Below are 20,732 nucleotides of genomic sequence, written 5' to 3'. Positions count from 1 at the left end.
TGTCGGCCCGGCATGCAGGAGTCTAGGGTTCGATTCCCGGCCAGGGCACACAGGAGAAGCACCCATCTGCTTCTCCACCCCTCCCCCTCTCCTTCCTCTCTGTCTCTCTCTTCCCCTCCCGCAGCCAAGGCTCCATTGGAGCAAAGTTGGCCCGGGCGCTGAGGATGGCTCCTTGGCCTCTGCCTCAGGCGCTAGAATGGCCCTGGTTGCAAGAGAGCAACGCCCCAGATGGGCAGAGCATCGCCCCCTGGTGGGTATGCCGGATGGATCCCAGTCGGGCACATGCAGGAGTCTGTCTGACTGCCTCCCCGTTTCTAACTTCAGAAAAATACAAAAAAAAAAAAAAAAAAAAGAGAGAGAGATTTTTATACCATCACTTCACAGTACTGTACATATAGCCTACTCAACTTACAACCAAATCGTGTTACAACCGGTTTGTTGGAACCAATTGTGGTCGTAAGTCGAGCACTAGCTGTACTAGCTTATAGGAAGCTATGGCTAAAATAATTGGATGCTTCCTAAATACATGGGAATCAAAATAACTACTGACCCAATTGTATAAAAGTGAAACATGTCAACCCAATAAATTTTTTAAAGTAATAAGTTAAATTCACCCCTCCACAATATAGCAAGTAAGCACTTTTTCTTTTTTCTTGTCGCTTTTATCATCCCCAAAACAATCCATCTGATGATCTAAAAAATATATCAGAATTAAAAAAAAGAAAAAGAATGAGAAATGAGAGACCTAAGGACACATCTCTTGAACTGCCAGCTTGCACTACCTAGAAAACTGGTTGAGACCAAGCAGGGAGGAAAGGGGAGGCTGGTGTCTGGAAGGGGGTCAGCATGCACTGTTAGGAGGTTGGCCCCTGCAAAGCAGGGCAGAGAGGTGGACGCTTCCATCTCCCTCCAGAGGGCTCTGACTCCTCAGTCCACAGGCCACCCTACCCCAAGTTTAGTGTCACTGGCTTATTTTAGTAACCCAGTTCTCTTAGTCAGTTCGGGCTACTAGCACAAATTACCATAGACTGGGGGGCTTGCACAACAAAGCTCTCTCACAGTTCTGGAGACCGGAAGTCCAAGATCAAGGTGCCAGCAGGTCTGGTGTCTGGTGAAGACCCTCATCCTGGTGTGCAGATGGCTGTCTTCTCCTTGTAACTTCACATGATGGAGAGCAGGGAGGGAGAAAGGTCTTGTATTTCTTCTTCTGAGACCAGTAATCCCGTCCACAGCAGTTCCACCCTCATGACCTAATCACCTCTCCCAAAGGCTCCATCTGCTCAGACATTAGGGGTTAGGATTTCAACATGGATTTAGGCAGGGCACAAAAACTCACTTCATAATACCTGTCGCGCAAAGGGCATACTCAACAAACAAATTCTCATCTTCAATTTAAAAGGAATGTGCTGACCTGTGGCGGTGCAGTGGATAAAGCTTTGACCTAGAACGCTGAGGCCACCGGTTGGAAACCCTGGGCTTGCCTGGTCAAGGCACATACAACAAGCAGTCAGTGAACAACTAAAGTGAAGCAACTAGGACTTGATACTTCTTGCTCTCCCCACTTCCTTCTCTGTCAAATCAATAAATAAAATCTTAAAAAATTAAAAAATAAAGGAATGTGGAAAAAAATCAAAAACCCTATTCAATGTCTTGCTAAACTGCTAAATATATATTTTAAGGGGGAAAAAAAATCAAAGTGGAAAACTGCCAGAAATGTTAGCAAATGTGTACAGAGATATTGTTAGAAAGTTTCCGTATGGCAAAAAACAAAACAAAAACAAAAAACAGAAAAATGTTTATATTGTGTTTTACTCTGCTAGGAAAAGTACAAACAGAGGAATCTGTGTACTTCCTTCTCGGCAAAGTAAGCTGGAACTCAAGGGGATGACGGACGGCCCCAGAGTTCCCAATCACCCCAGATCCAATTATAGAATATGAACTCTGGTGTTAACATTAATGAGGACCGCACATGGCCATAGAACTGGTTTTATTTCTACCCTATAGATTTCCTCAGAAACCTTAAAAATAAGGCAAGCTAACAGCATGTTGTATTTTGCTGGGTTGACAGATTATACCAGTTTGCTAATCACTTCAGGTTCACCGACATTATCAACATCTCCAAAGCAGTCCCCTGTTCCCAGAATGGCAGTCTTCCCTCCCCTGCAATTTACTACAGGCCTTATCCTCCTCCTCGAAGGTAGTCCTGAGTCTGCACAGAAAGGCCCAGCAATCAGAAAAACCGGTCAGCCACACCTTCACTGCACCAAGAACATCAGGGCTTTTATTTCACCTCAGGAGTCAGCAACAGCAGCTGTGGGCCAGGCCGGGAAGGTTAGAGGCACTGTGGGTTACTATACTTGCAGGGGAATAGTCATCATCGGGTTGAAGGGGGTTACATAACCTCAGTGCTCCATGTACTTTCTGTTAAAACTAGTAAAAAGTGTATACTTTATCTTGCACAAAGCACAGTGCGGTATGAAGGCATAACAGGATTATTAAATGTGTTTATTTCTATGTTACAAAGATAATGTCTTTGCAAATATTTAAAAGATGCATTTCAATTTTCCTCTTATTCCTATGTCCTGGGAGCCTTCCAATTTCTTCTGACCTACCTTCCAGTTCTTCCACTATTTTCTATTCTGATAGAAGTACCAGATAATTTGTGGACATGTTTTTAAAACCATAACCAGGACATAATGTTTTGCATATGGTTGTGTGCTCACTATGGCATGTTTATTAAATAGATCCAAGGAACGCCTTTAGATGGTGACATAAACCTTTTGGAAATTCTTTCTCTTGTCATTTTTTTATCTCTGCCCTCAAAGATAAAACAACATTCAGAGCCCATTCTGGTTCTAAAATGTTATGTGCCTGCCTCCCTGAAGAGCATTCAAATCACTATTCTTATGGAGATGGTGCTCTTGGGCTGAATTCTCCCTTCATTTACTCACTTAATTCTAGGGAAGAAAATTCACTCTGTGGGACCCTTCTGTGTGTTGAGGAGCGCTCCCTGACAGCTGGTGACAGGACTGGTTGGAGACCTCCCCAGCGTGTCATGTACAGCCATGGAGTGATAGAGGCATGGGAGAATAGACATGATTCCATCATAGGTCGGAGGAGGATGGTGACAGGTATGCTGCTCCTGCTGAGTCAGCAGTAGTTACAGTTAAGACTTAATCTCTTTTTTTTTTTTTTTTTTGTATTTTTCTGAAGCTGGAAACGGGGAGAGACAGACAGACTCCTGCATGCGCCCGACCGGGATCCACCCGGCACGCCCACCAGGGGCGAAGCTCTGCCCACTAAGGGGCGATGCTCTGCCCTTCCGGGGCGTCGCTCTGCCACCAGAGCCACTCTAGCGCCTGGGGCAGAGGCCAAGGAGCCATCCCCAGCGCCGGCCATCTTTGCTCCAATGGAGCCTTGGCTGCGGGAGGGGAAGAGAAAGACAGAGAGGAAGGGGGGGGGGTGGAGAAGCAAATGGGCGCTTCTCCTATGTGCCCTGGCCGGGAATCGAAGCCGGGTCCCCTGCACGCCAGGCCGATGCTCTACCGCTGAGCCAACCAGCCAGGGCCTAGACTTAATCTTTAAATATTCTTTCCCTGCTTTCTCAAACCAGGTATTTAAGACTGCTTGATTTTTGAAATAGTTCTTCCAGCTCATCAATAAATCAATTTCTTATTTTAAAGCATTACGAAGGTAAGACATAGTAATGATTTTATCTCTAGTAGTAAAACTTTCCAATGTTATCCCACATTCTATTTTTTTATCAAAAATTTAAGGAAAACGATTTGGAGCAATATTTTTATTAAGCAATATATTTTATAAATTGATAGACTTTCCCACTGCATAGATACCATACATTTTCAAAACTGAGGTTCTTTGTGTGTAGTTTCCTGCTTCCATCCGTCTTTCTTTTTATCTTATATACTTTTGTTTTCCTTAGACTTGCTCAGTCTGTGAATTATTGTTTTAAATAGTTCATAAAAAGTATTTCGGTGTACTCATATGGAAACGGTGGTTGTTCTCATAATTGTGTCCTTCTTTGTAGGATCCAAATCTAAAACAAAGTAATTAACATGTAAAAACCATTCAGAAAGGTATGTTCTTATGTAAAATTTCAACCATAACCTATTGTGGTTTTACTTATCTATCATAAAACCAGGAGAGATGTGATTAATTTATAAAACAGCAAATAAAGAAATAGAAAGGGATTCATGCATTTTAACCTTCAAAGTCCTCTTTCTGTGGTTACGGGTCATTCCCAAAGCACAGCTGGTGAGGAATTATTGGCTGATATCATTAGTGAAAAAAAAAGCTGGATTTTTTTTCTCTAGTCCTCAGCTGTAATATTATCCATTTTATAAGTGAAGGGATCATGAAATCTGAAATATTATTTATGTTACAATTATGCACGTATAAGATCTGTTTTGGCACAATTTCAAATTTTAAGTCTCTACCAGAAGGGCCCACATGCTGCAGCTTAACTATTTACTCTCCTGATGAAAAACTGATTAATGACACAGCTCTAGTGTGTAGGCCTGGTGAAACGCAAAAGGCACTGAAAAGGAAGTAAAGACCTGAGAAAATGAAGCCCTTGACTTCTTTTTCTTCATCAGCAAATAATCTCCATAATGTAGGAGATAGGAGTCAAAACAATACTGTCCTCACAAAATAATAAGAAATCTTAAAATTTTGCCCAACCTTTTACCCTGCCATTCCATATTCAGAACTGAGTCCTAAGGAACTATTCAAGTGTATGTCCAATGATATAAGAAGTCCCTGGAAGACTTTCTATATTAATGAAAAAATAAATGTGCAGAAACAACTAAATTGGTTAACTAAAGTTTGGTACAACCATACAATAGAGTATTATTGTGCAATCATTAAAAAATATTTGCAGAGCAATACTTTTTTTTATTTTTTTGTGTGTGTGAGAGAGAGAGAGAGACAGACAGACAGACAGGAACAGACAGGGAGAGGAATACTTTATTATGGAAGCAAGTTCATAATATATTATTGAGATGGGAAAAAATCAGGTTAATAGAATGAATACACACACACATATGGATGCTTCCTACATTTACAAAGTTGGGATAACTGTGTGATATATAGATATATTTGCATATAAATAGCAAAAAATCTATCTAAAAATGTTACCGTGATGACCTCTGAACTGCTTCTCTGCCCACCAGAACATTCGCTTTCCAGGACAAAGACTCGGTCTCACTCACCACTCTGTCCTCACATCCAGCACAGGGCCTACCTAGCAGGTGCCGGCATCATGGCACTCAAAGAATAGTGTTGAATTAAAGAATGGGAATTTGGTGAACTTAGTATTCTTTGACTATTTCTAGTTTATAAGTTTTGTATTATATATTTTTGATAAGAAAATTTTAAATCAAGCGGGCCTTCTACTTATGCTTCTGTTATTTTGCTGATTAAATTGACTGGGATCCAGTCCCCTTTACAGTTGGGTAGGAGCAATCTGCAGTTGTGATTATCCAGAAATATTTTATTTGAACTGTTCTACACTCCTGGTATGAAGACTAAGGAAATGAGAGTACCTTTTTCTTCCTAAATCGTCTAATTTCAACAAAAGGAAAGAAACTTTCTATGCATTTTGCTTCTAGTGTCAATACAACAAATACTACTGTTGGCGATTGTAGCTGCCGGCTATCGAGCATTCGCCATGAACAACTCGGAAAACATTCTGTCATTCAAACCTCAAACAACCTTAGAGGTCGGCACTGCTGTTCTCCCCGTTTTGCAGGTGAGAGACTTGAGGTTGAGAGTAAGCAACTTGCCCACAGTGACGCAGCTGTTCAATGGCAAGACTGAGGATTTGAACTGAGCAGCTTGACCCCACCCAGAGCCCATGCTCTTCACAGCCCGTTACACTTACAAAGGGAATTCCTTTTGTATCAAAGATAGTAGTGGAGGCCAACCAAGACTTGGTCATGGCTCTCCTTACACACATTGCCTACACTCGGGTCTAGTCTTTTTCTTGTTGTAAGGAGACACAAGGAAGAAAAAGAAAATGAATAACTGTCCTTTATTTCCCCAAACAAAATGAGCTCTGAGAAGTTTCTATAGCTATTCGTTGGTAAAACTAACAGAAATGTCAAGTAATAATATACGTGACGTGTTCTGGGTTTGGTTTTATGCAGATGTTTCTTCTCATTATACAGTCGTGGGAGGAAGCAAGAATGAATACATACGCCAAATCACAGCTTTTGCTGCAAATGGATTTCTCAGATAACCTATTTAAAACTAAACAAAACCCAATACGCTTCACATGGCAGAATATCTGCGATGGAAATGAACGTGCCACTCCATAGTCTCAATCCTATCTGCAAGTTAGAATGACCTGGAAAGACGTTTTAAAATCCAAAGCCTGTAAGACCAAGATGTCCTGATGAACTGGTCTGGGGTGGTGCCCAGGCAGTGGAGTTTTTAAAACCTTTCTAGGAGAGCCTCATGTGCAGCCAGCTGTGGGAATCAGCTATATTTGCATTGACATTAACAGGCTTCCTTCACACTTCTTAGCCTATTGCTGACAAGTCAGGGAACCCTAGCGAACTTACTTCCTGTTCCCCTCCTGAGCTCCCTTACCTATAAAACCAGGGTAACAAAAGTACCAACCAAATGGGGATTAAATAAGATAACACACAAAGCACTTAGATCATGGTCTGTCTGGGACACAGGGACAAGCCAGTGTCAGCTTTTGTTACAGTGTTAATGACGGGGATAGCAACGATGATGTCTATGTGGTCTCTTTTACCTGAAGTTGAGACTACAGCCCGTTCCTCTATCCCAGAAGGTAGGGACCATAACTTCTACCAAATCTATCATCTTCCCCATGAGCTCCATTACCTGACCGAACCTCTAGAACCAAATAAAATCTATAGCTCATTGTGGCCTAATATTTAGGTCCCTGGAGGAGATACAGTGTCCCATGACTGTCATCTGCAACATGGAGAAGCTCACTCACCTGGGATTGAAATGAATTTTCTCAGGAACTTCCCTATGGTCTGTGACCACTTTCTGGTTGTCTCTATAATTAATGGGGTCATCAGGGATCTTAAATTTGGCCATCTGAATTTCAGAGTCACTCAGTTCAGCATGGGAGATTCTTGCATAACCCAATCTGTGGCAGATGTAGAAATGGTTTGTAAAGATTTTATTGTCATACAGAAATCTGATGAGATCTAAGTAGATAAAACCTTCATAATTAAGCCAATTTCCCATATCTAACACTACCTTGTATATCACAAGAATTATCTTGATTTGTTACTCTAAATATTTAGCAACATATTACCTCTGTGATATAAGTGAATAAAGAACATGCATATGGAGTTACTTTACTTTTTTACACTAACAAATATTCTATCTATACAAATTGCCTCTCACACAATATATTTTGGAATATATATAAAATATTTACTTTCTGACATGGATGGTATTTTTTTAAAGCTAAAATTTACCTAGAGACCTCACCACAATATATTAGTGGCTCTAACAAGTGAGTTAACTTAACCAAGATTACCTGACTAGAAGTTGGCAAAACTAGAATTCAAAACCAGGGCTTTCTTATTCCATGGTCCAGGCTGTTTCTACCATACCATACAGTCAAGAATGGTGCCATTCCTAATGTGTTGGCAATTACACACTTATGCTTAATAGCTTATACAGTATCCTCTCTGTATAATTAATCTTAATTTGCTTAGCTATTTATTTCTTCTTAAATCATTAGGCTGTGACTTGAAAAGAATGTTAAACTGCCTAACTAACCAAATCAGTGTTTATAAAAAGCAACAAAATTAATTAACTTTCTCTCCAGGATAGTCCCAAAAGATTACAGTAATAATAATAATTAATTAATTAAACACCAGCCTTTGTTGGTTGGCTCAGTGGATAGAGTGTCAGCCCGGTGTGTGGACATCCCAGTTCAATCCTTGGTCAGGGCACACATGAAAAGCAACCATCTGCTTCTCTTCTCCTCCTTCTCTCCTTTCTCTCTCTCTTTCCCTCTCACAGCCAGTGGCTTGAATGGATCGAGCATCAGCCTTGGGTGCTGAGGATGACTCAGTGGATTCGAGCATCAGCCCCAGTGGAGGTTGCTGGTGAATCATGGTTGGGGCACATGCGGGAATCTGTCTATCTCCCTTCCTTTCATTTAAAAAGAAATCAAACACTTGTGCTCACCTGATCAGGCCTCGATACATAATGTATTCACACCATCTGTCCTGATCTGTGCTGTCAATATCCTAATAAACAGAGAAGAGAATATTTAAAGCATTAAAACAGTGCTCTATTCTGAACTGCCAAGAAAATGTATAACCTAGCATAATAAATATGACTTTGTGCGTGCTATTTTCTCTGCCTAGCTCCTACTGATCCTTTAAGGTCCATATTCTTTATTCATCTCTACAGATATTTCTGGAGCACCTACTCTATGCCTGTCTAGCTCCTGTACTAGATGCTGAGAGAGCGTTGGGCAGGGAAATCAGTGATTATAATACAGTTCCTGGCTCCCTGCAGCTTTCCAAGTATCTCATCCTAAGCAGAATTTACAGAATCTGCATCAGTCATCCTGTGTGTTCACACCAGCTACGCTGTTCTGCACGGCTATTTGTTTCTATTGATATGTCTCCACCCCTCCCCTCCCTGAGCAGAGGAACTCGTAGTCACGTTAGCTCTCTGGTACTTAGCAAGAAACCTGGTGTTTGGCAGGCGCTCATTCTGTGTTTGTTAAATTGAAATCACTGGAAATAAACACATTTTGGGAGTAATTATGAGTCTTTTGGATGGTGAAAGCTTGAGACCAGGATTATTTTTCATCAGAGAAGCAGAACATACACACATATACTTTTTTCTATAGTATGCTGGAAAAACTCTCCATATGGAGCTTTTAGTCTAAAGAAATTTCCATTTTCTTTTAAAAAAATCTTATGAACTATAAACATACCTGACTTTTGATCATTTCTCAATTTTACTATTAAAATTTAATTTAAAACATTTTTAAATCACTAAAAGAATATACCACAATTTATTATCTATTTCTTTTTTTTTTTAAGATTTTATTTATTGATTTTAGAGAGGGGAGAAAGAGAAAAGGGGAAGGGGCAAGAAGCAGTTGCTTCTTGCATGTGCTTTGATTGGACAAGCCCAGGGTTTCAAACCGGCGACCTCGGCATTCCGGGTTGCTTTATCCCCTGCGCCACCACAGGCCGGGCTGTTATTGTCTATTCCTTAATTATTTTTTCATAAGCTTGGTGGGAGAAACTGGATACTTGTTAATCTTTACTACTGTATATCACACACATACATATATATGCCTTTAGTATACATAAAAATTGTAATAATTTAACATTTTTATTTTATTTTTTTATTTAGAAAATTAAATTTAACAGGGTGACATTGATAAACAAGTGTACATAGATTTCAGGTAAACATCACTACATCATTTGAATAGTCGATTGTGTTGCAAATCCATCACCTAAATTCAAATAATTTTCCATCACCTTATACCTGTTCCTCTTTACACCCTTCCCCCCACCCCTCCTCCCTGTCCCTTGCATCTCCCTCCCCCTGGTAACCACTGTACTCTTATCTATGTCCATGAGTCTCAGTTTTATATCCCACCTACGTGTGAAATCATACAGTTTTTAGCTTTTTCTGACTTGATTATTTCACTCAGTATTACATTCTCAAGGTCCATCCATGTTGTCATAAATGTCACTGTATCATCATATCTTACAGCTGAGTGGAATTCCATTGTATAAATATATATGTACCACATCTTCCTTACCCAGTCCTCTATCAAGGGGCACTTTGGTTGTTTCCATGAATCAGCCACTGTGAATAATGCTGCAATGAACATGGGGGCACATTATGTACCAATGTTTTTGAGTTTTGGGGGTAGATACCCACTAGAGGGTCATATGGTAGTTCTATTTTTAATTTTTTGAGGAACCACCATACTTTCTTCCATAATGGTTGTACTACTTTACATTCCCACCAACAGTGAATGAGGGTTCCTTTTTCTCCACAGCCTCTCCAACACTTATTATTACCTGTCTTGTTGATAATAGCTAATCTAACATGTGTGAGGTGGTATTTCATTATAGTATTGATTTGCATTTCTCGAATAGCTAGTGATGATGAGCATCTTTTCATATATCTGTTGCCATTTGTAGGTCCTCTTGGGAGAAGTGTCTGTTCAGGTCCTCTCCCCATTTTTTAATTGGATTGCCTGCTTGTTTGTTGCTGAGCTTTATGAGTTCTTTATATATTTTGGATATTAACCCCTTATCTGAGCTGTTGTTTGCAAATATCATCTCCCATTTTGTTGGCTATTTATTTTGTTGACAGTTTCTTTTGCTGTGCAGAAGCTTTTTAGTTTGATATAGTCCCATTCACTTATTGTTACCTTTACTTCCATTGCCTTTGGGGTCAAATTTATAAATTGCTCTCTATAGCCAAGGTCCATAAATTTAGTGCCTATGTTTTCTTCTACGTAATTTATTGTTTCAGGTCTTATATTTAGGTCTTTGATCCATTTTGAATTGACTTTTGTGCAGGGGGACATAATTTGAAAATTTAAACAAAAATTTTCAGTGATTAAAAAGTACAATAAATAAATAAGGAAAAGACTTTTCTGCTTTGCCTGAAGAAGAAGTAAAAATTTAGTCATTCAGCTGTATGTACTAGGAATACTAAACTGGGAATACACTTAACTATCATTTTATTTTATTAGGTTTTAAAAAGATGCTGTCAAGTTTTATGACTACAGAATTTAAATACTCATTTCTTAAGGAGAAAAATCTGTTCATCCAAGCATTTATGACCAAAACTTTCTGCATTAATAAACTTCCTAATAGAAAAAGCTATGTAAGAATCTATTGCCAATCTTGACACAGCTTATGACTGTGAAAACCAAGAGAGCATTAAATAAAAATCAAATTCCTCTTCCCTAATACTTCCCATATGCCTACATACACACACACACACACACACACACACACACACACACACAATTCCTTCTCTTATTAGGATGCCAGCGACCTTTGGACTCAAGCCAAATGAACCTGCACTCAAGCTGATGAGCCCACGCTCAAGCTGGTGACCTCAGGGTTTCAAACTGGGGTCCTCAGCTTCCCAAGTCAATGCTCTATCCACTGCACAACCACCTGGTCAGGCAGGATGTAATTTTTTCTTAAACTTGCCAAATATCATATTTTCTAACATCTTTTGTGCTTCATGGGCCATGTACCTACACATGTAACTAATTTGATTGTCTGCATACAGTCAGATGCACACAATACATATATGTGGCTACCATATACCGAGTGCGAACACTTGCTTATACTTTATTATAACAACCCTCTGACACAGTGGATATTGCTATCACCACTTTATAGATACAGCCATTGAGGCTCAGAAAGGTTAAGTAACTTGCCCCAAGGTCACACCACCAGTAAGTGAAGCACCAGCGAGGCTAGTAAATGATGACAGGCTGTACGGAGAGACAGGCCCAGCCAACAGTCAGCACAAGGCCCCAGACTGAGACCATCTTAGAACCCCAGCCACAGCCCAGCCACCAGCTGATGGCAAAGTGAGTCAAGAAAAAAACAAACACAAAAACAGAAAACCGCCTGACCTGTGGTGGCACAGTGGATAAAGCGTCAACCTGGAATTCTGAGGTCGCCGGTTCAAAACCCTGGTTTCCCTGGTCAAGGCACATATGGGAGTTGATGCTTCCTGCTCCTCCCCCTTTCTCTCTCTCTCTCTCTCCCTCTCCTCGCTAAAATGAATAAATAAAATCTAAAAAAAAACCCACAAAAAAAAAACAAACAAACAAAAACCAAACAAAACAGAAAACCACTGAGTCAACCCACAAAATCATGAGACCGTTAAATCATTGTTTTAAGCCACTAGGTTTGAGGTGGTTTGGTACATCGTGATACAAAATTGCTGCAGCCTCCACACTCTCCATGTTATCTTTTACTCTCTGGCCTCTCCTTAATCTCTCTTCTGAGATAACGCCCCTGCTCTTCCCTCACCCATTGCTGTCATGATAGCCACATTAAATCAGGGATTTTCTTTGTTCTCTGTTTTGCATTTCTCTAATTCTATAAGCAGCATCACTCACTTCCATGGTTTCAAGGATGGCCAAAAGGGTGTCGACTCCTTAATCTATATCTCTAGTCTGGATTGCCTTTCTCGACTCCAGACTCAGACCCTGCTGCCTACGGGACAGCTCTGTTAATAGCCCACAGACGCTTCAACTCAGCCTATAGCTGAGCTTCTCATCTTCTTTGCAGAACTTTTCTTTCTTATATATTTCCTATGTCACCATCATAAACCCTCTGACTGAAGCCAAAATCAGGAGTCTATCTTGACTCTACTTTCTGCCTTATTCACTATGACAGAAATTAACTCACCTCCCCGACTGCCTTGCTCTTCTTCTAATTGTGCTACTTTTAGCTGGGTATATGGGAAAGTCAAGGTTAAACACTGCAGCTCCCAACTTCCTGTACATCCAGGTATGACCATGGACTACATTCCAGTCAATGAAATGGAAGTACATTGTTGGAGGTCAGTTTCCTGGAATTCCCCAGTAGAGATAACTGGCATATATCTCGGCCCCTTCTTTGCCCCTTCCTCTCTTTGTCTCACTGACTAGGACATGGACGCCGCCATCGTGGACCAAGAGGCAAAGTTTGTAATGAAGACTTCATCAAGTGGAGCCATGAGAGAGAAGGAGCACATTCCTGACACCACTGTGCCATACTGGCATCGACGCCCTTACCCAGACTTCACAAAAGGAAAGACCCCATTTCCATGGTCAAAAAAAGAAAGGAAAAAAAATACACTTCTCTCTTATTTAAGCCACTTTGTGTTTTCTGTCACGTGCAGAAAATTGTCATTATGCCATCCTCTCGCTCACCTGTCCTCCCAAGCACTGGGGAAGATGGACAGACTTTTCTCTCTGCAGATATTATCTCAAGTCACGAGGTCAAAAACAAAATGTAAAGGACCAAGACATCTCCATGGGCTTACCTACCCATATCAATTCTATTTCTCATTATAAGTGAGTGCAGTTAGCATTCTAGTGTGTGTGTCAGTCTCCAGAATTTGTTTGTGTGTCAGTTCCCCAAAGCATGATTATATCCGGTACGCTGACACACTCAAGAGTTTAGACCTGAACAGGTAAGGACTGATTCAGTGTCCTTTAGCGAGGCCCTGTCTGCTGGCCAGCCAGCCCCTCTGTATGCCATTTCATTTCATCTTTTACTCTCAATATCATACTTAACTTTCATAGGGCGGCAGATAGTATTTTTGAAGTATGGCTACAATAACTCACTTTACTCTGTAGAGTACGGTTATAATGTAACATCGATACTCCTCAATGGGGTTTATGTGTCTTGAATGTGGGCATGCCGTGACAATGGCAAAAGTCATACTACATGACTTCTAAGGCCAGGTCAGACAAGGCAGGACAGCTTCTTCCTGGTTCTCTTGGGACACTGATTCTTGGAACCCAGCCATCATGCAGGGCGGAAACCCAAGTACCCCATGAATAGGAACCAGGACCCCAACCCCAAGCCCCAGATGAGCTTCTAGTCAACAGCTAGCACCAACTTGCCACCTGTGAGCTGTCTGCCACATGAATCCCCTAGTCCCCAGCCGCACCCCTAGCTGTGCGGAGCCAAGATGATCACCCCTGAGCCCAGTCCACACTGCAGATTCATGAGCAAATAGATGACTGCTATTGTTTAAAGACAGTAGTACATCTTTAGGCGGTTTTCTGTGCGGCAGTAGATAATTAGATTACATATTAAACTGTTGGGTCAGTTTATTTTTTCTTAAACATGAAGAACAAACACATTACTTAATAAATCCTATTAAGATTGTGTTACCTTCACATTGCCATGTTCAATGAGCTGTCGATAATCTCTGGAACCAGGTGCCGAAGTGATGTATCCCAGAAATACAACTTGATTGGAGCTACATTTCAGTAGTTTTGAAATAGCAATAGCCTGAAGCTTCCTGTCGAGGTCATCTCTAAAAGAACACAAAAATGTAATATATATATATTTTTTATATTATGCTTTTTTTAATTTTTATTTTATTTTATTTATTCTTTTTTTTTTTTTTTTTTTAGAGAGGAGAGAGAGAGGGAGAGAGAGAGAGACAGAGGAGAGAGAGACAGAGAGAGAGAAGGGGGGAGGAGCTGAAAGCATCAACTCCCATATGTGCCTTGACCAGGCAAGCCCAGGGTTTCGAACCGGCAACCTCAGCATTTCCAGGTCAATGCTTTATCCACTGCGCCCCGGGTCAGGCCTAATATATATATTTTTTGTCTTTGCAAAACAATTTTTTAAAAGTCTTCGGTAACTAAGTCCCCCCCCTCCAAAAAAATATATCTTCAGGTTGAGCACAGACCCAGAGTGATTCCTACCTGAGCAAATGTTTTCATGCTAAGGAAATAAGTAAGACCGAGACGCAGTGCTTCAACTGAGTCGACTGACAAACTGCTGACTAAGAACAACATGATCTTGCCCCACTAAGCAGTTGGAGTCAAGTTGATTTAAATATTGTTCCCAAAATCAGCATTTGTGAACTTCTTTCATCAGAAGAAATTGTGTCGGTAATCATCTGACACCTGATTATCAGTATTACAGCTAAAGACTAGTAATGAAAAAAATAATCTTAAAGAATTTTTTGTATGCAGCTTCTTCATAGGTAGTTTGCCTCAGCTTTATTGTGCAGTTTACTTAGTTATGTTTTCATGTATTATCGGGAGCAAATCTTGAAAAAACACATGTGAATAATCTATAAATGAGTTTTATAATCAAAATGTACTGAACTGTTTACTAAAGTTAGTTGTACACATTATAATTGTTTGCTGCAGCTTTGACTTTTTCTATGCTCTGAATTCCTAACTGGGATTTGGCAGGCATGAGATTTGTTGTCCTTGTTAAAACATACATTTTAAGAGAAAGTAGCATAATTAAAAAGTGGTAACATAAACACCCACAGAATCCTAACATTCACAGAACACACCAAGCTTATGTAACCTCAGCTCTCTCAGCTGAACATCTTCTAAAGGTGGTTAAACACAATACTTTTATTTTGCAAGGCAGTGTTAGTGTATAACTGAACGAATTTGTCAAGGACATCCAACTGGGGTGGTTTACAATCTATCTGGGGAAAAATGGGGCATCATATTTGAAATGATCCAGCCAGGAAAACTGAAATTACTCTGGGTGTCTCAAACAAAGTGAATTTAATATAGGGAACTGGTTACCTAGGTGATGGAAAGCCAAATAGCAGTCAGTGAGGCAATTGGAATTTTGCAACAAGGAGAAACCAGCCCCATCTCTAGAGCTAGAGGGGTAGCAGGCGGAGGCCCAGCAGCCAGAAGCCAGCCCTGACTGGTGGGAGACAGTGCTACAGGGGCGGGCACCCAAAAGGAGCTGGGGTCCCCTAAGGAGGAGCTGGAGTCACAGAGGACACTCACCTGTTGCCAGAAAAACAGAGAAAGCAGAGAGGGAGGATGGGAAATACCCTGGCTTCCCCCCTCCCCCTGCCCTCCAGCCTTGTGAGCGCCTCCCATTGGCTAGCCCTACCCAGAAGTCAGAAAGCAACAAACTCTGGGAAATGCGGTTCCCTACAATGTATAGCTGGGAGGGGGATACGCCAGGAATGGATACAAGAGCAAATAAGCAGTAGTACACAGACGCTTACAGAGGAAGAAAAAATAATAACAGAGGAAGACTCAGGGAGATCTCTAAGGACCTAGGAGATTGGAGAACACCTCATTGAGGTAGTATCTGAAGACAAGACTAAGCTTAGATAAATATTAAATATGTGTGGACAGCTGAGTACTATTAAAAAGATGTCTCCAGAAATGAAAGCGTGAAAAGAATGACCATTTGTTTAACATCTTTGAAACTGAATTCTCAATAATTGAGAGGCAGGCGTTAGCTCTATCTTTAAAGGATGCTAAGTAACGAATCTATGGTTATTTTCCATCTATCTCCTCTGCCCAGAGCCATTCTCAACCCTCTTCTGCACCCTGGGAGGCTGACCCTGCAGATTTCATCTCTCGGACTCTCTTGTCTGCTCATTTTCAGTTATGTTTCCCCAGCTGGAGACAGCAGCAGGAGAGGAAAGGTTGACAGGAGAGAGAAGTCAGGGTATTTCTTCCTCACCTGCAGTAGCTGCATTCCTCATGCCCGGTGGCCCCTCTTCCTGGTTCCAGCTCCCACTCTGGGAACACTATTTCCTCTGCCTGTCGCTAAGGATGGTCATTGATTCCCCACTGTTACTAGTGTCTGAGGGCCTCAGCATCTTTTATCTGTTCCTTTGACCCACCATGTTGGTAAGCAGTCCGTTAAGTCTGCAGTGAATTCTGTTCCTTCTGACATATGGAACCAGGGTTCAAATCCAGGTAGAGAAAATCTCAATGCCAGTGCAACACGGACAGTGTTTTTGTACAAATATATTTTAGTAATATATTGTTGGAAAAAGATCTATGCCTTCGGTTTTACATTTTCTCAGGAGATAAATGTTATCCAGTGATAATAAAAACAGAAAGTTTATGTATAGGTATAAGGCAAACAGAAAGAGAGAACACAATATGTTTTCTGATCTGTTAACATTTGTTCAGCCCAATAACCTTATAATATGGGCTGCAAAAGAGAATTTTAACCAATTTTCAGTGACAACTGATCTGAAACTCACTAAGGTTATGTCATCCAGTATTGGAACCAAAACTAGAACACAGGTCTTCGGATTACAGATTTTGTGTTCTTTCCTGCTTGTACATTTATGCACATTTGTAGATGAAAGAAAAAACAATGGCGATGGACTAGTGGCTTAGTTAATTACTTAAAATTGAATTTAGCCTGACCAGGTGGTGGCACAGTGGATGGAGCATCGGACTGGGATGCGGAAGGACCCAGGTTCGAGACCCCGAGGTCTCCAGCTTGAGTGCGGGCTCATCTGGCTTGAGCAAAAAACTCGCCAACTTGTGTTCAGGGTCACTGGCTTGAGCAAGAGGTTACTTGGTCTGCTGTAGCCCCCCAGTCAAGGCACATGTGAGAAAGCAATCAATGAACAACTAAGGTGTCGCAGCGAGAAACTGATGGTTGATGCTTCTCATCTCTCTCCATTCCTGTCTGTCTGTCCCAATCTATCCCTCTCCCTGACTCTCTCTCTGTTCCTGTAAAAATAAATTAATTAATTAAAAAATTTTTTTTCAAAGTAAAATTGAATTAAAAAAAACGGTGTGTTCCTAAATGAATCCTAAGAAGAAATGCTGTTATTTACATTTATGGGCTGAAAAGAGATATTTCTGTAGTCCATAATTTTTAAAATCTTGTTGAATCAGCTAATCATAGGCACAAGCATTCTGTATTTCATTCCTAATATGACTTCATGCTTACATACCATAATCGCTAGAAAATGAAATCTCTAAATATTTGTTCACAGTATGAATCTTGTATTTAGTATTATAGAAAACAGACAAACAAAAATATATAATGATGGCTTCACAAATTATCTGAAGTGTGAACCTTCTCGTGTCACTTGCTGGGAGGCTAGAGTGTTTGTGCACGGAGGGGCACAGGAACTGGGGCTCTGAGGACAGAGAGTGCACCTAGCCTGTGCTGCAGACATGGCAGAGGCTTGATTTATGGTTGATAAGTGAATTCTTTTTTTAAGCTGCCCAATGTACTTATATTTAGAGTTGTCTGACTTGGTTTAATAGTAACGGCCAGCTTTAATTGAGCACGTACTATATTCATGTACTTTGCATGAGATAATATACTTCATGTAATACTCATAAGAAACTTATGAAGTAGACAGGATTACTGCCCCTAATTTACAGATGAGAAAGCTAGTTAGCTAACTTGATAAAGGATACACCTTGAATTAGGATTCAAACCAGATTGTCTGATTCTAGGTTCTGGAATTCCATGCTCCTGACCATTAAACATACTACCTCCCTCCTTCAAATTACATCTCCTCAATAAGGGTGAGCTCTATTTTTTTTTGGGGGGGGGGGAGAGAGAGACAGATGAGAAGTATCAACTCATAGTTGCTACACTTTAGTTGTTCATTAATTGCTTCTTTTACATGTCTTGACCAGAAGCCTCAAGCCAAGACAGTGACCCCTTGCTCAAGCCAGCAACTCTGGGCTCAAGCCAGCAACTTTGGGCTTCAAGTCAGTGACTTTGGGCTTCAGGACAGTGACCTTTGGGTTCAAGCCAGGGACCTTGGGATCATATTAATGATCCCACACTCAGGCCGGTGACCCTGCACTCAAGCCGATAAGCCTGCCCTCAAGCCAGTGACATTGAGGTTTTGAACCAAGGCCTTCAGCGTCCTGGTTCGATGCTCTATCCTAGGCCTGGCCAACATACGCCCGTAATGAGTTTATGCGGCCCGCGATTAAATTTTTAATATTCTCCGCTACTTTAAAATCTCAGTTACTCAGAAGCGAAAGCATCTTTGATTATTGGAAATCGAGATATTTAAGAAGACAGTGATACGCGGAAAAGAATTCCGCGTGTGACTAATCTAGGGTTAACTTCCAATAATTGGTCAAATGGATTCGTGATACTTCTTTATTTTTTTTTTAAATCATTATAAAGATTTACAACTTTTGTACTCGTCTGTACTCGATATAAACTGTTTGATGTTTAGTGGCGATGTGAAACCCATATTCTTTTAGGTGGACTTTGGCAGTGCGCACCCAAGGTCAAACAATTTGTTATTTTTGTGGTCAAGTGTGCTGAATCAAGTGGCATTGTAGCATAGACAATAGCTGCAGCTGATAACTGAAAATATGTCCAGGCTGTTTGTAAAACGAAATAATTGTTTTACTTGCAATATAACCCCTTCAAGCTCATTCTGTTAATTAAATATTGTTTCGATTGACTGCGATACAGTTTGGATATTTATATGGTATGTAATTATAGTTTTATTAATATGTATTTTTATTAAAATAATATTGTATATAAAAAATTTTCACTCACATTTATTCATAAACAAATTACATAATAAAATTTTGTTTACTTAAATGAATCATTGTTGTATTTAACATTTTTTAATTTTAATATTTTAGCCGGCCCATGAAAAAAGTTTTCTTTCTAATCTGGCCCGGGGGCAAAAACTGTTGGCCATGCCTGCTCTAACCACTGTGCCACCACTGTTCAGTCAATAAGGCAGTGGCCCCCAACCCCTGGGCCGTGGGCCATTTGGTACCAGGCCGCAGAGAAAGAATAAATAACTTACATTATTTCTGTTTTATTTATATTTAAGTCTGAACGATGTTTTATTTTTAAAAAATGATCAGATTCCCTCTGTTACATCCGTCTAAGACTCACTCTTGACGCTTGTCTTGGTCACGTGATACATTTATCCGTCCCACCCTAAAGGCCGGTCTGTGAAAATATTTTCTGGCATTAAACCGGTCTGTGGCCCAAAAACGGTTGGGGACTACTGCAATAAGAGTTAGTCTTATTGTTGATTCTGCTGTTGTCATTATTATTAAATCAAGTGAGTAAGATCGCAAGGAACAAGTGTTATTCAGAGAGCTTCAAAGCTGTGTAATAGGAAGTTGGACAAGGCTATCCTTGTAAACACAGACTGAGCACTTTCAGTCCTGCCTTCTCTCTCAAGCCTGTTCTTCACATTGCAGAGGAGCTTGGAGAGAGCTGAAAAGGATGGGGAAACAGCAAAAGCAAAAAGGGAAGGAGTAGATTCAACTGGTTTTTAGGTTAAAATCTTGCAACCTTTAAATGCAAAGTGCTTATTCTTAAAAAGATACACCCAATTCAAGTGTTATTTAAGGTCAGTGGAATGATTTTTGAATGCCTGCACTTGCTACATGAAAATTACTGGGAGAAACAGAAGGCATTTCTTGAAACAGCTTTTTAAAGAGATATGAAGCATCTATATCATCTGTCTCCCAAACACCCTTCTTTCTAAGGAGGCAAGCAAGAGTCTGATTATGAATAGATCTCATAATTTGTTTATATTACTTATGTTCTGACTTATTTCAGAAAATATGCAAGCATGATTTCACAGATCCCCATAATACTGTGAGGAAAAGTGAGGTAACCAGGAAAGTAAGGGTAGTGAACACATTAGTTTTGTTTAAATAAAACTTACAGAACAACAATGTTGTTTTTCTAATGTTCTGTATGTCACTTTAAAGTGCTGTGGCCTCATGTTATTAATGTGAACAGAACCCATGTGCCTGATTTTATGGCACTTAGCACTTTATATCACTGTTTTCTATTATTATTACAGAATGTTTACTCTGGTAGAATATCAATGATATCTTTTTTTTTTTTTTTTTTTTTTTTTTTTGTATTTTTCTGAAGCTGGAAACGGGGAGAGACAGTCAGACAGACTACCGCATGCGCCTGACCGGGATCCACCCGGCACGCCCACCAGGGGCGATGCTCTGCCCACCAGGGGGTGATGCTCTGCCCCTCCAGGGCATCGCTCTGCTGCGACCAGAGCCACTCTAGTGCCTGGGGCAGAGGCCAAGGAGCCATCCCCAGCGCCCGGGCCATCTTTGCTCCAATGGAGCGTTGGCTGCGGGAGGGGAAGAGAGAGACAGAGAGGAAAGCACGGTGGAGGGGTGGAGAAGCAAATGGGCGCTTCTCCTGTGTGCCCTGGCCAGGAATCGAACCTGGGTCCTCCGCACG

At 40.7% G+C, this 20,732-nt stretch overlaps 1 protein-coding gene across 2 annotated transcripts in view; it reads right to left on the bottom strand.

Moving 5' to 3' along the window:
* Positions 1–3,784: 3,784 nt before the first annotated feature.
* CWH43 (cell wall biogenesis 43 C-terminal homolog) overlaps positions 3,785–20,732 on the bottom strand; it is a 50,617-nt gene continuing 33,669 nt past the window's right edge. For both annotated transcript variants that reach the window (XM_066384827.1, XM_066384828.1), the window contains exons 13-16: positions 13,923–14,067; positions 8,203–8,264; positions 6,989–7,144; positions 3,785–4,054 (exon numbers count right to left, since the gene is read on the bottom strand). In XM_066384827.1, coding sequence (XP_066240924.1) covers positions 3,976–4,054; positions 6,989–7,144; positions 8,203–8,264; positions 13,923–14,067 — 442 coding nt within the window. In that variant the 3' untranslated portion in view covers positions 3,785–3,975. The remainder of the gene's footprint in view (positions 4,055–6,988; positions 7,145–8,202; positions 8,265–13,922; positions 14,068–20,732) is intronic.

Source organism: Saccopteryx leptura, chromosome 5 (assembly GCF_036850995.1).
Source record: "Saccopteryx leptura isolate mSacLep1 chromosome 5, mSacLep1_pri_phased_curated, whole genome shotgun sequence".
Lineage (NCBI taxonomy): Eukaryota > Metazoa > Chordata > Mammalia > Chiroptera > Emballonuridae > Saccopteryx > Saccopteryx leptura.
This window is presented reverse-complemented; position numbering and strand designations above follow the sequence as displayed.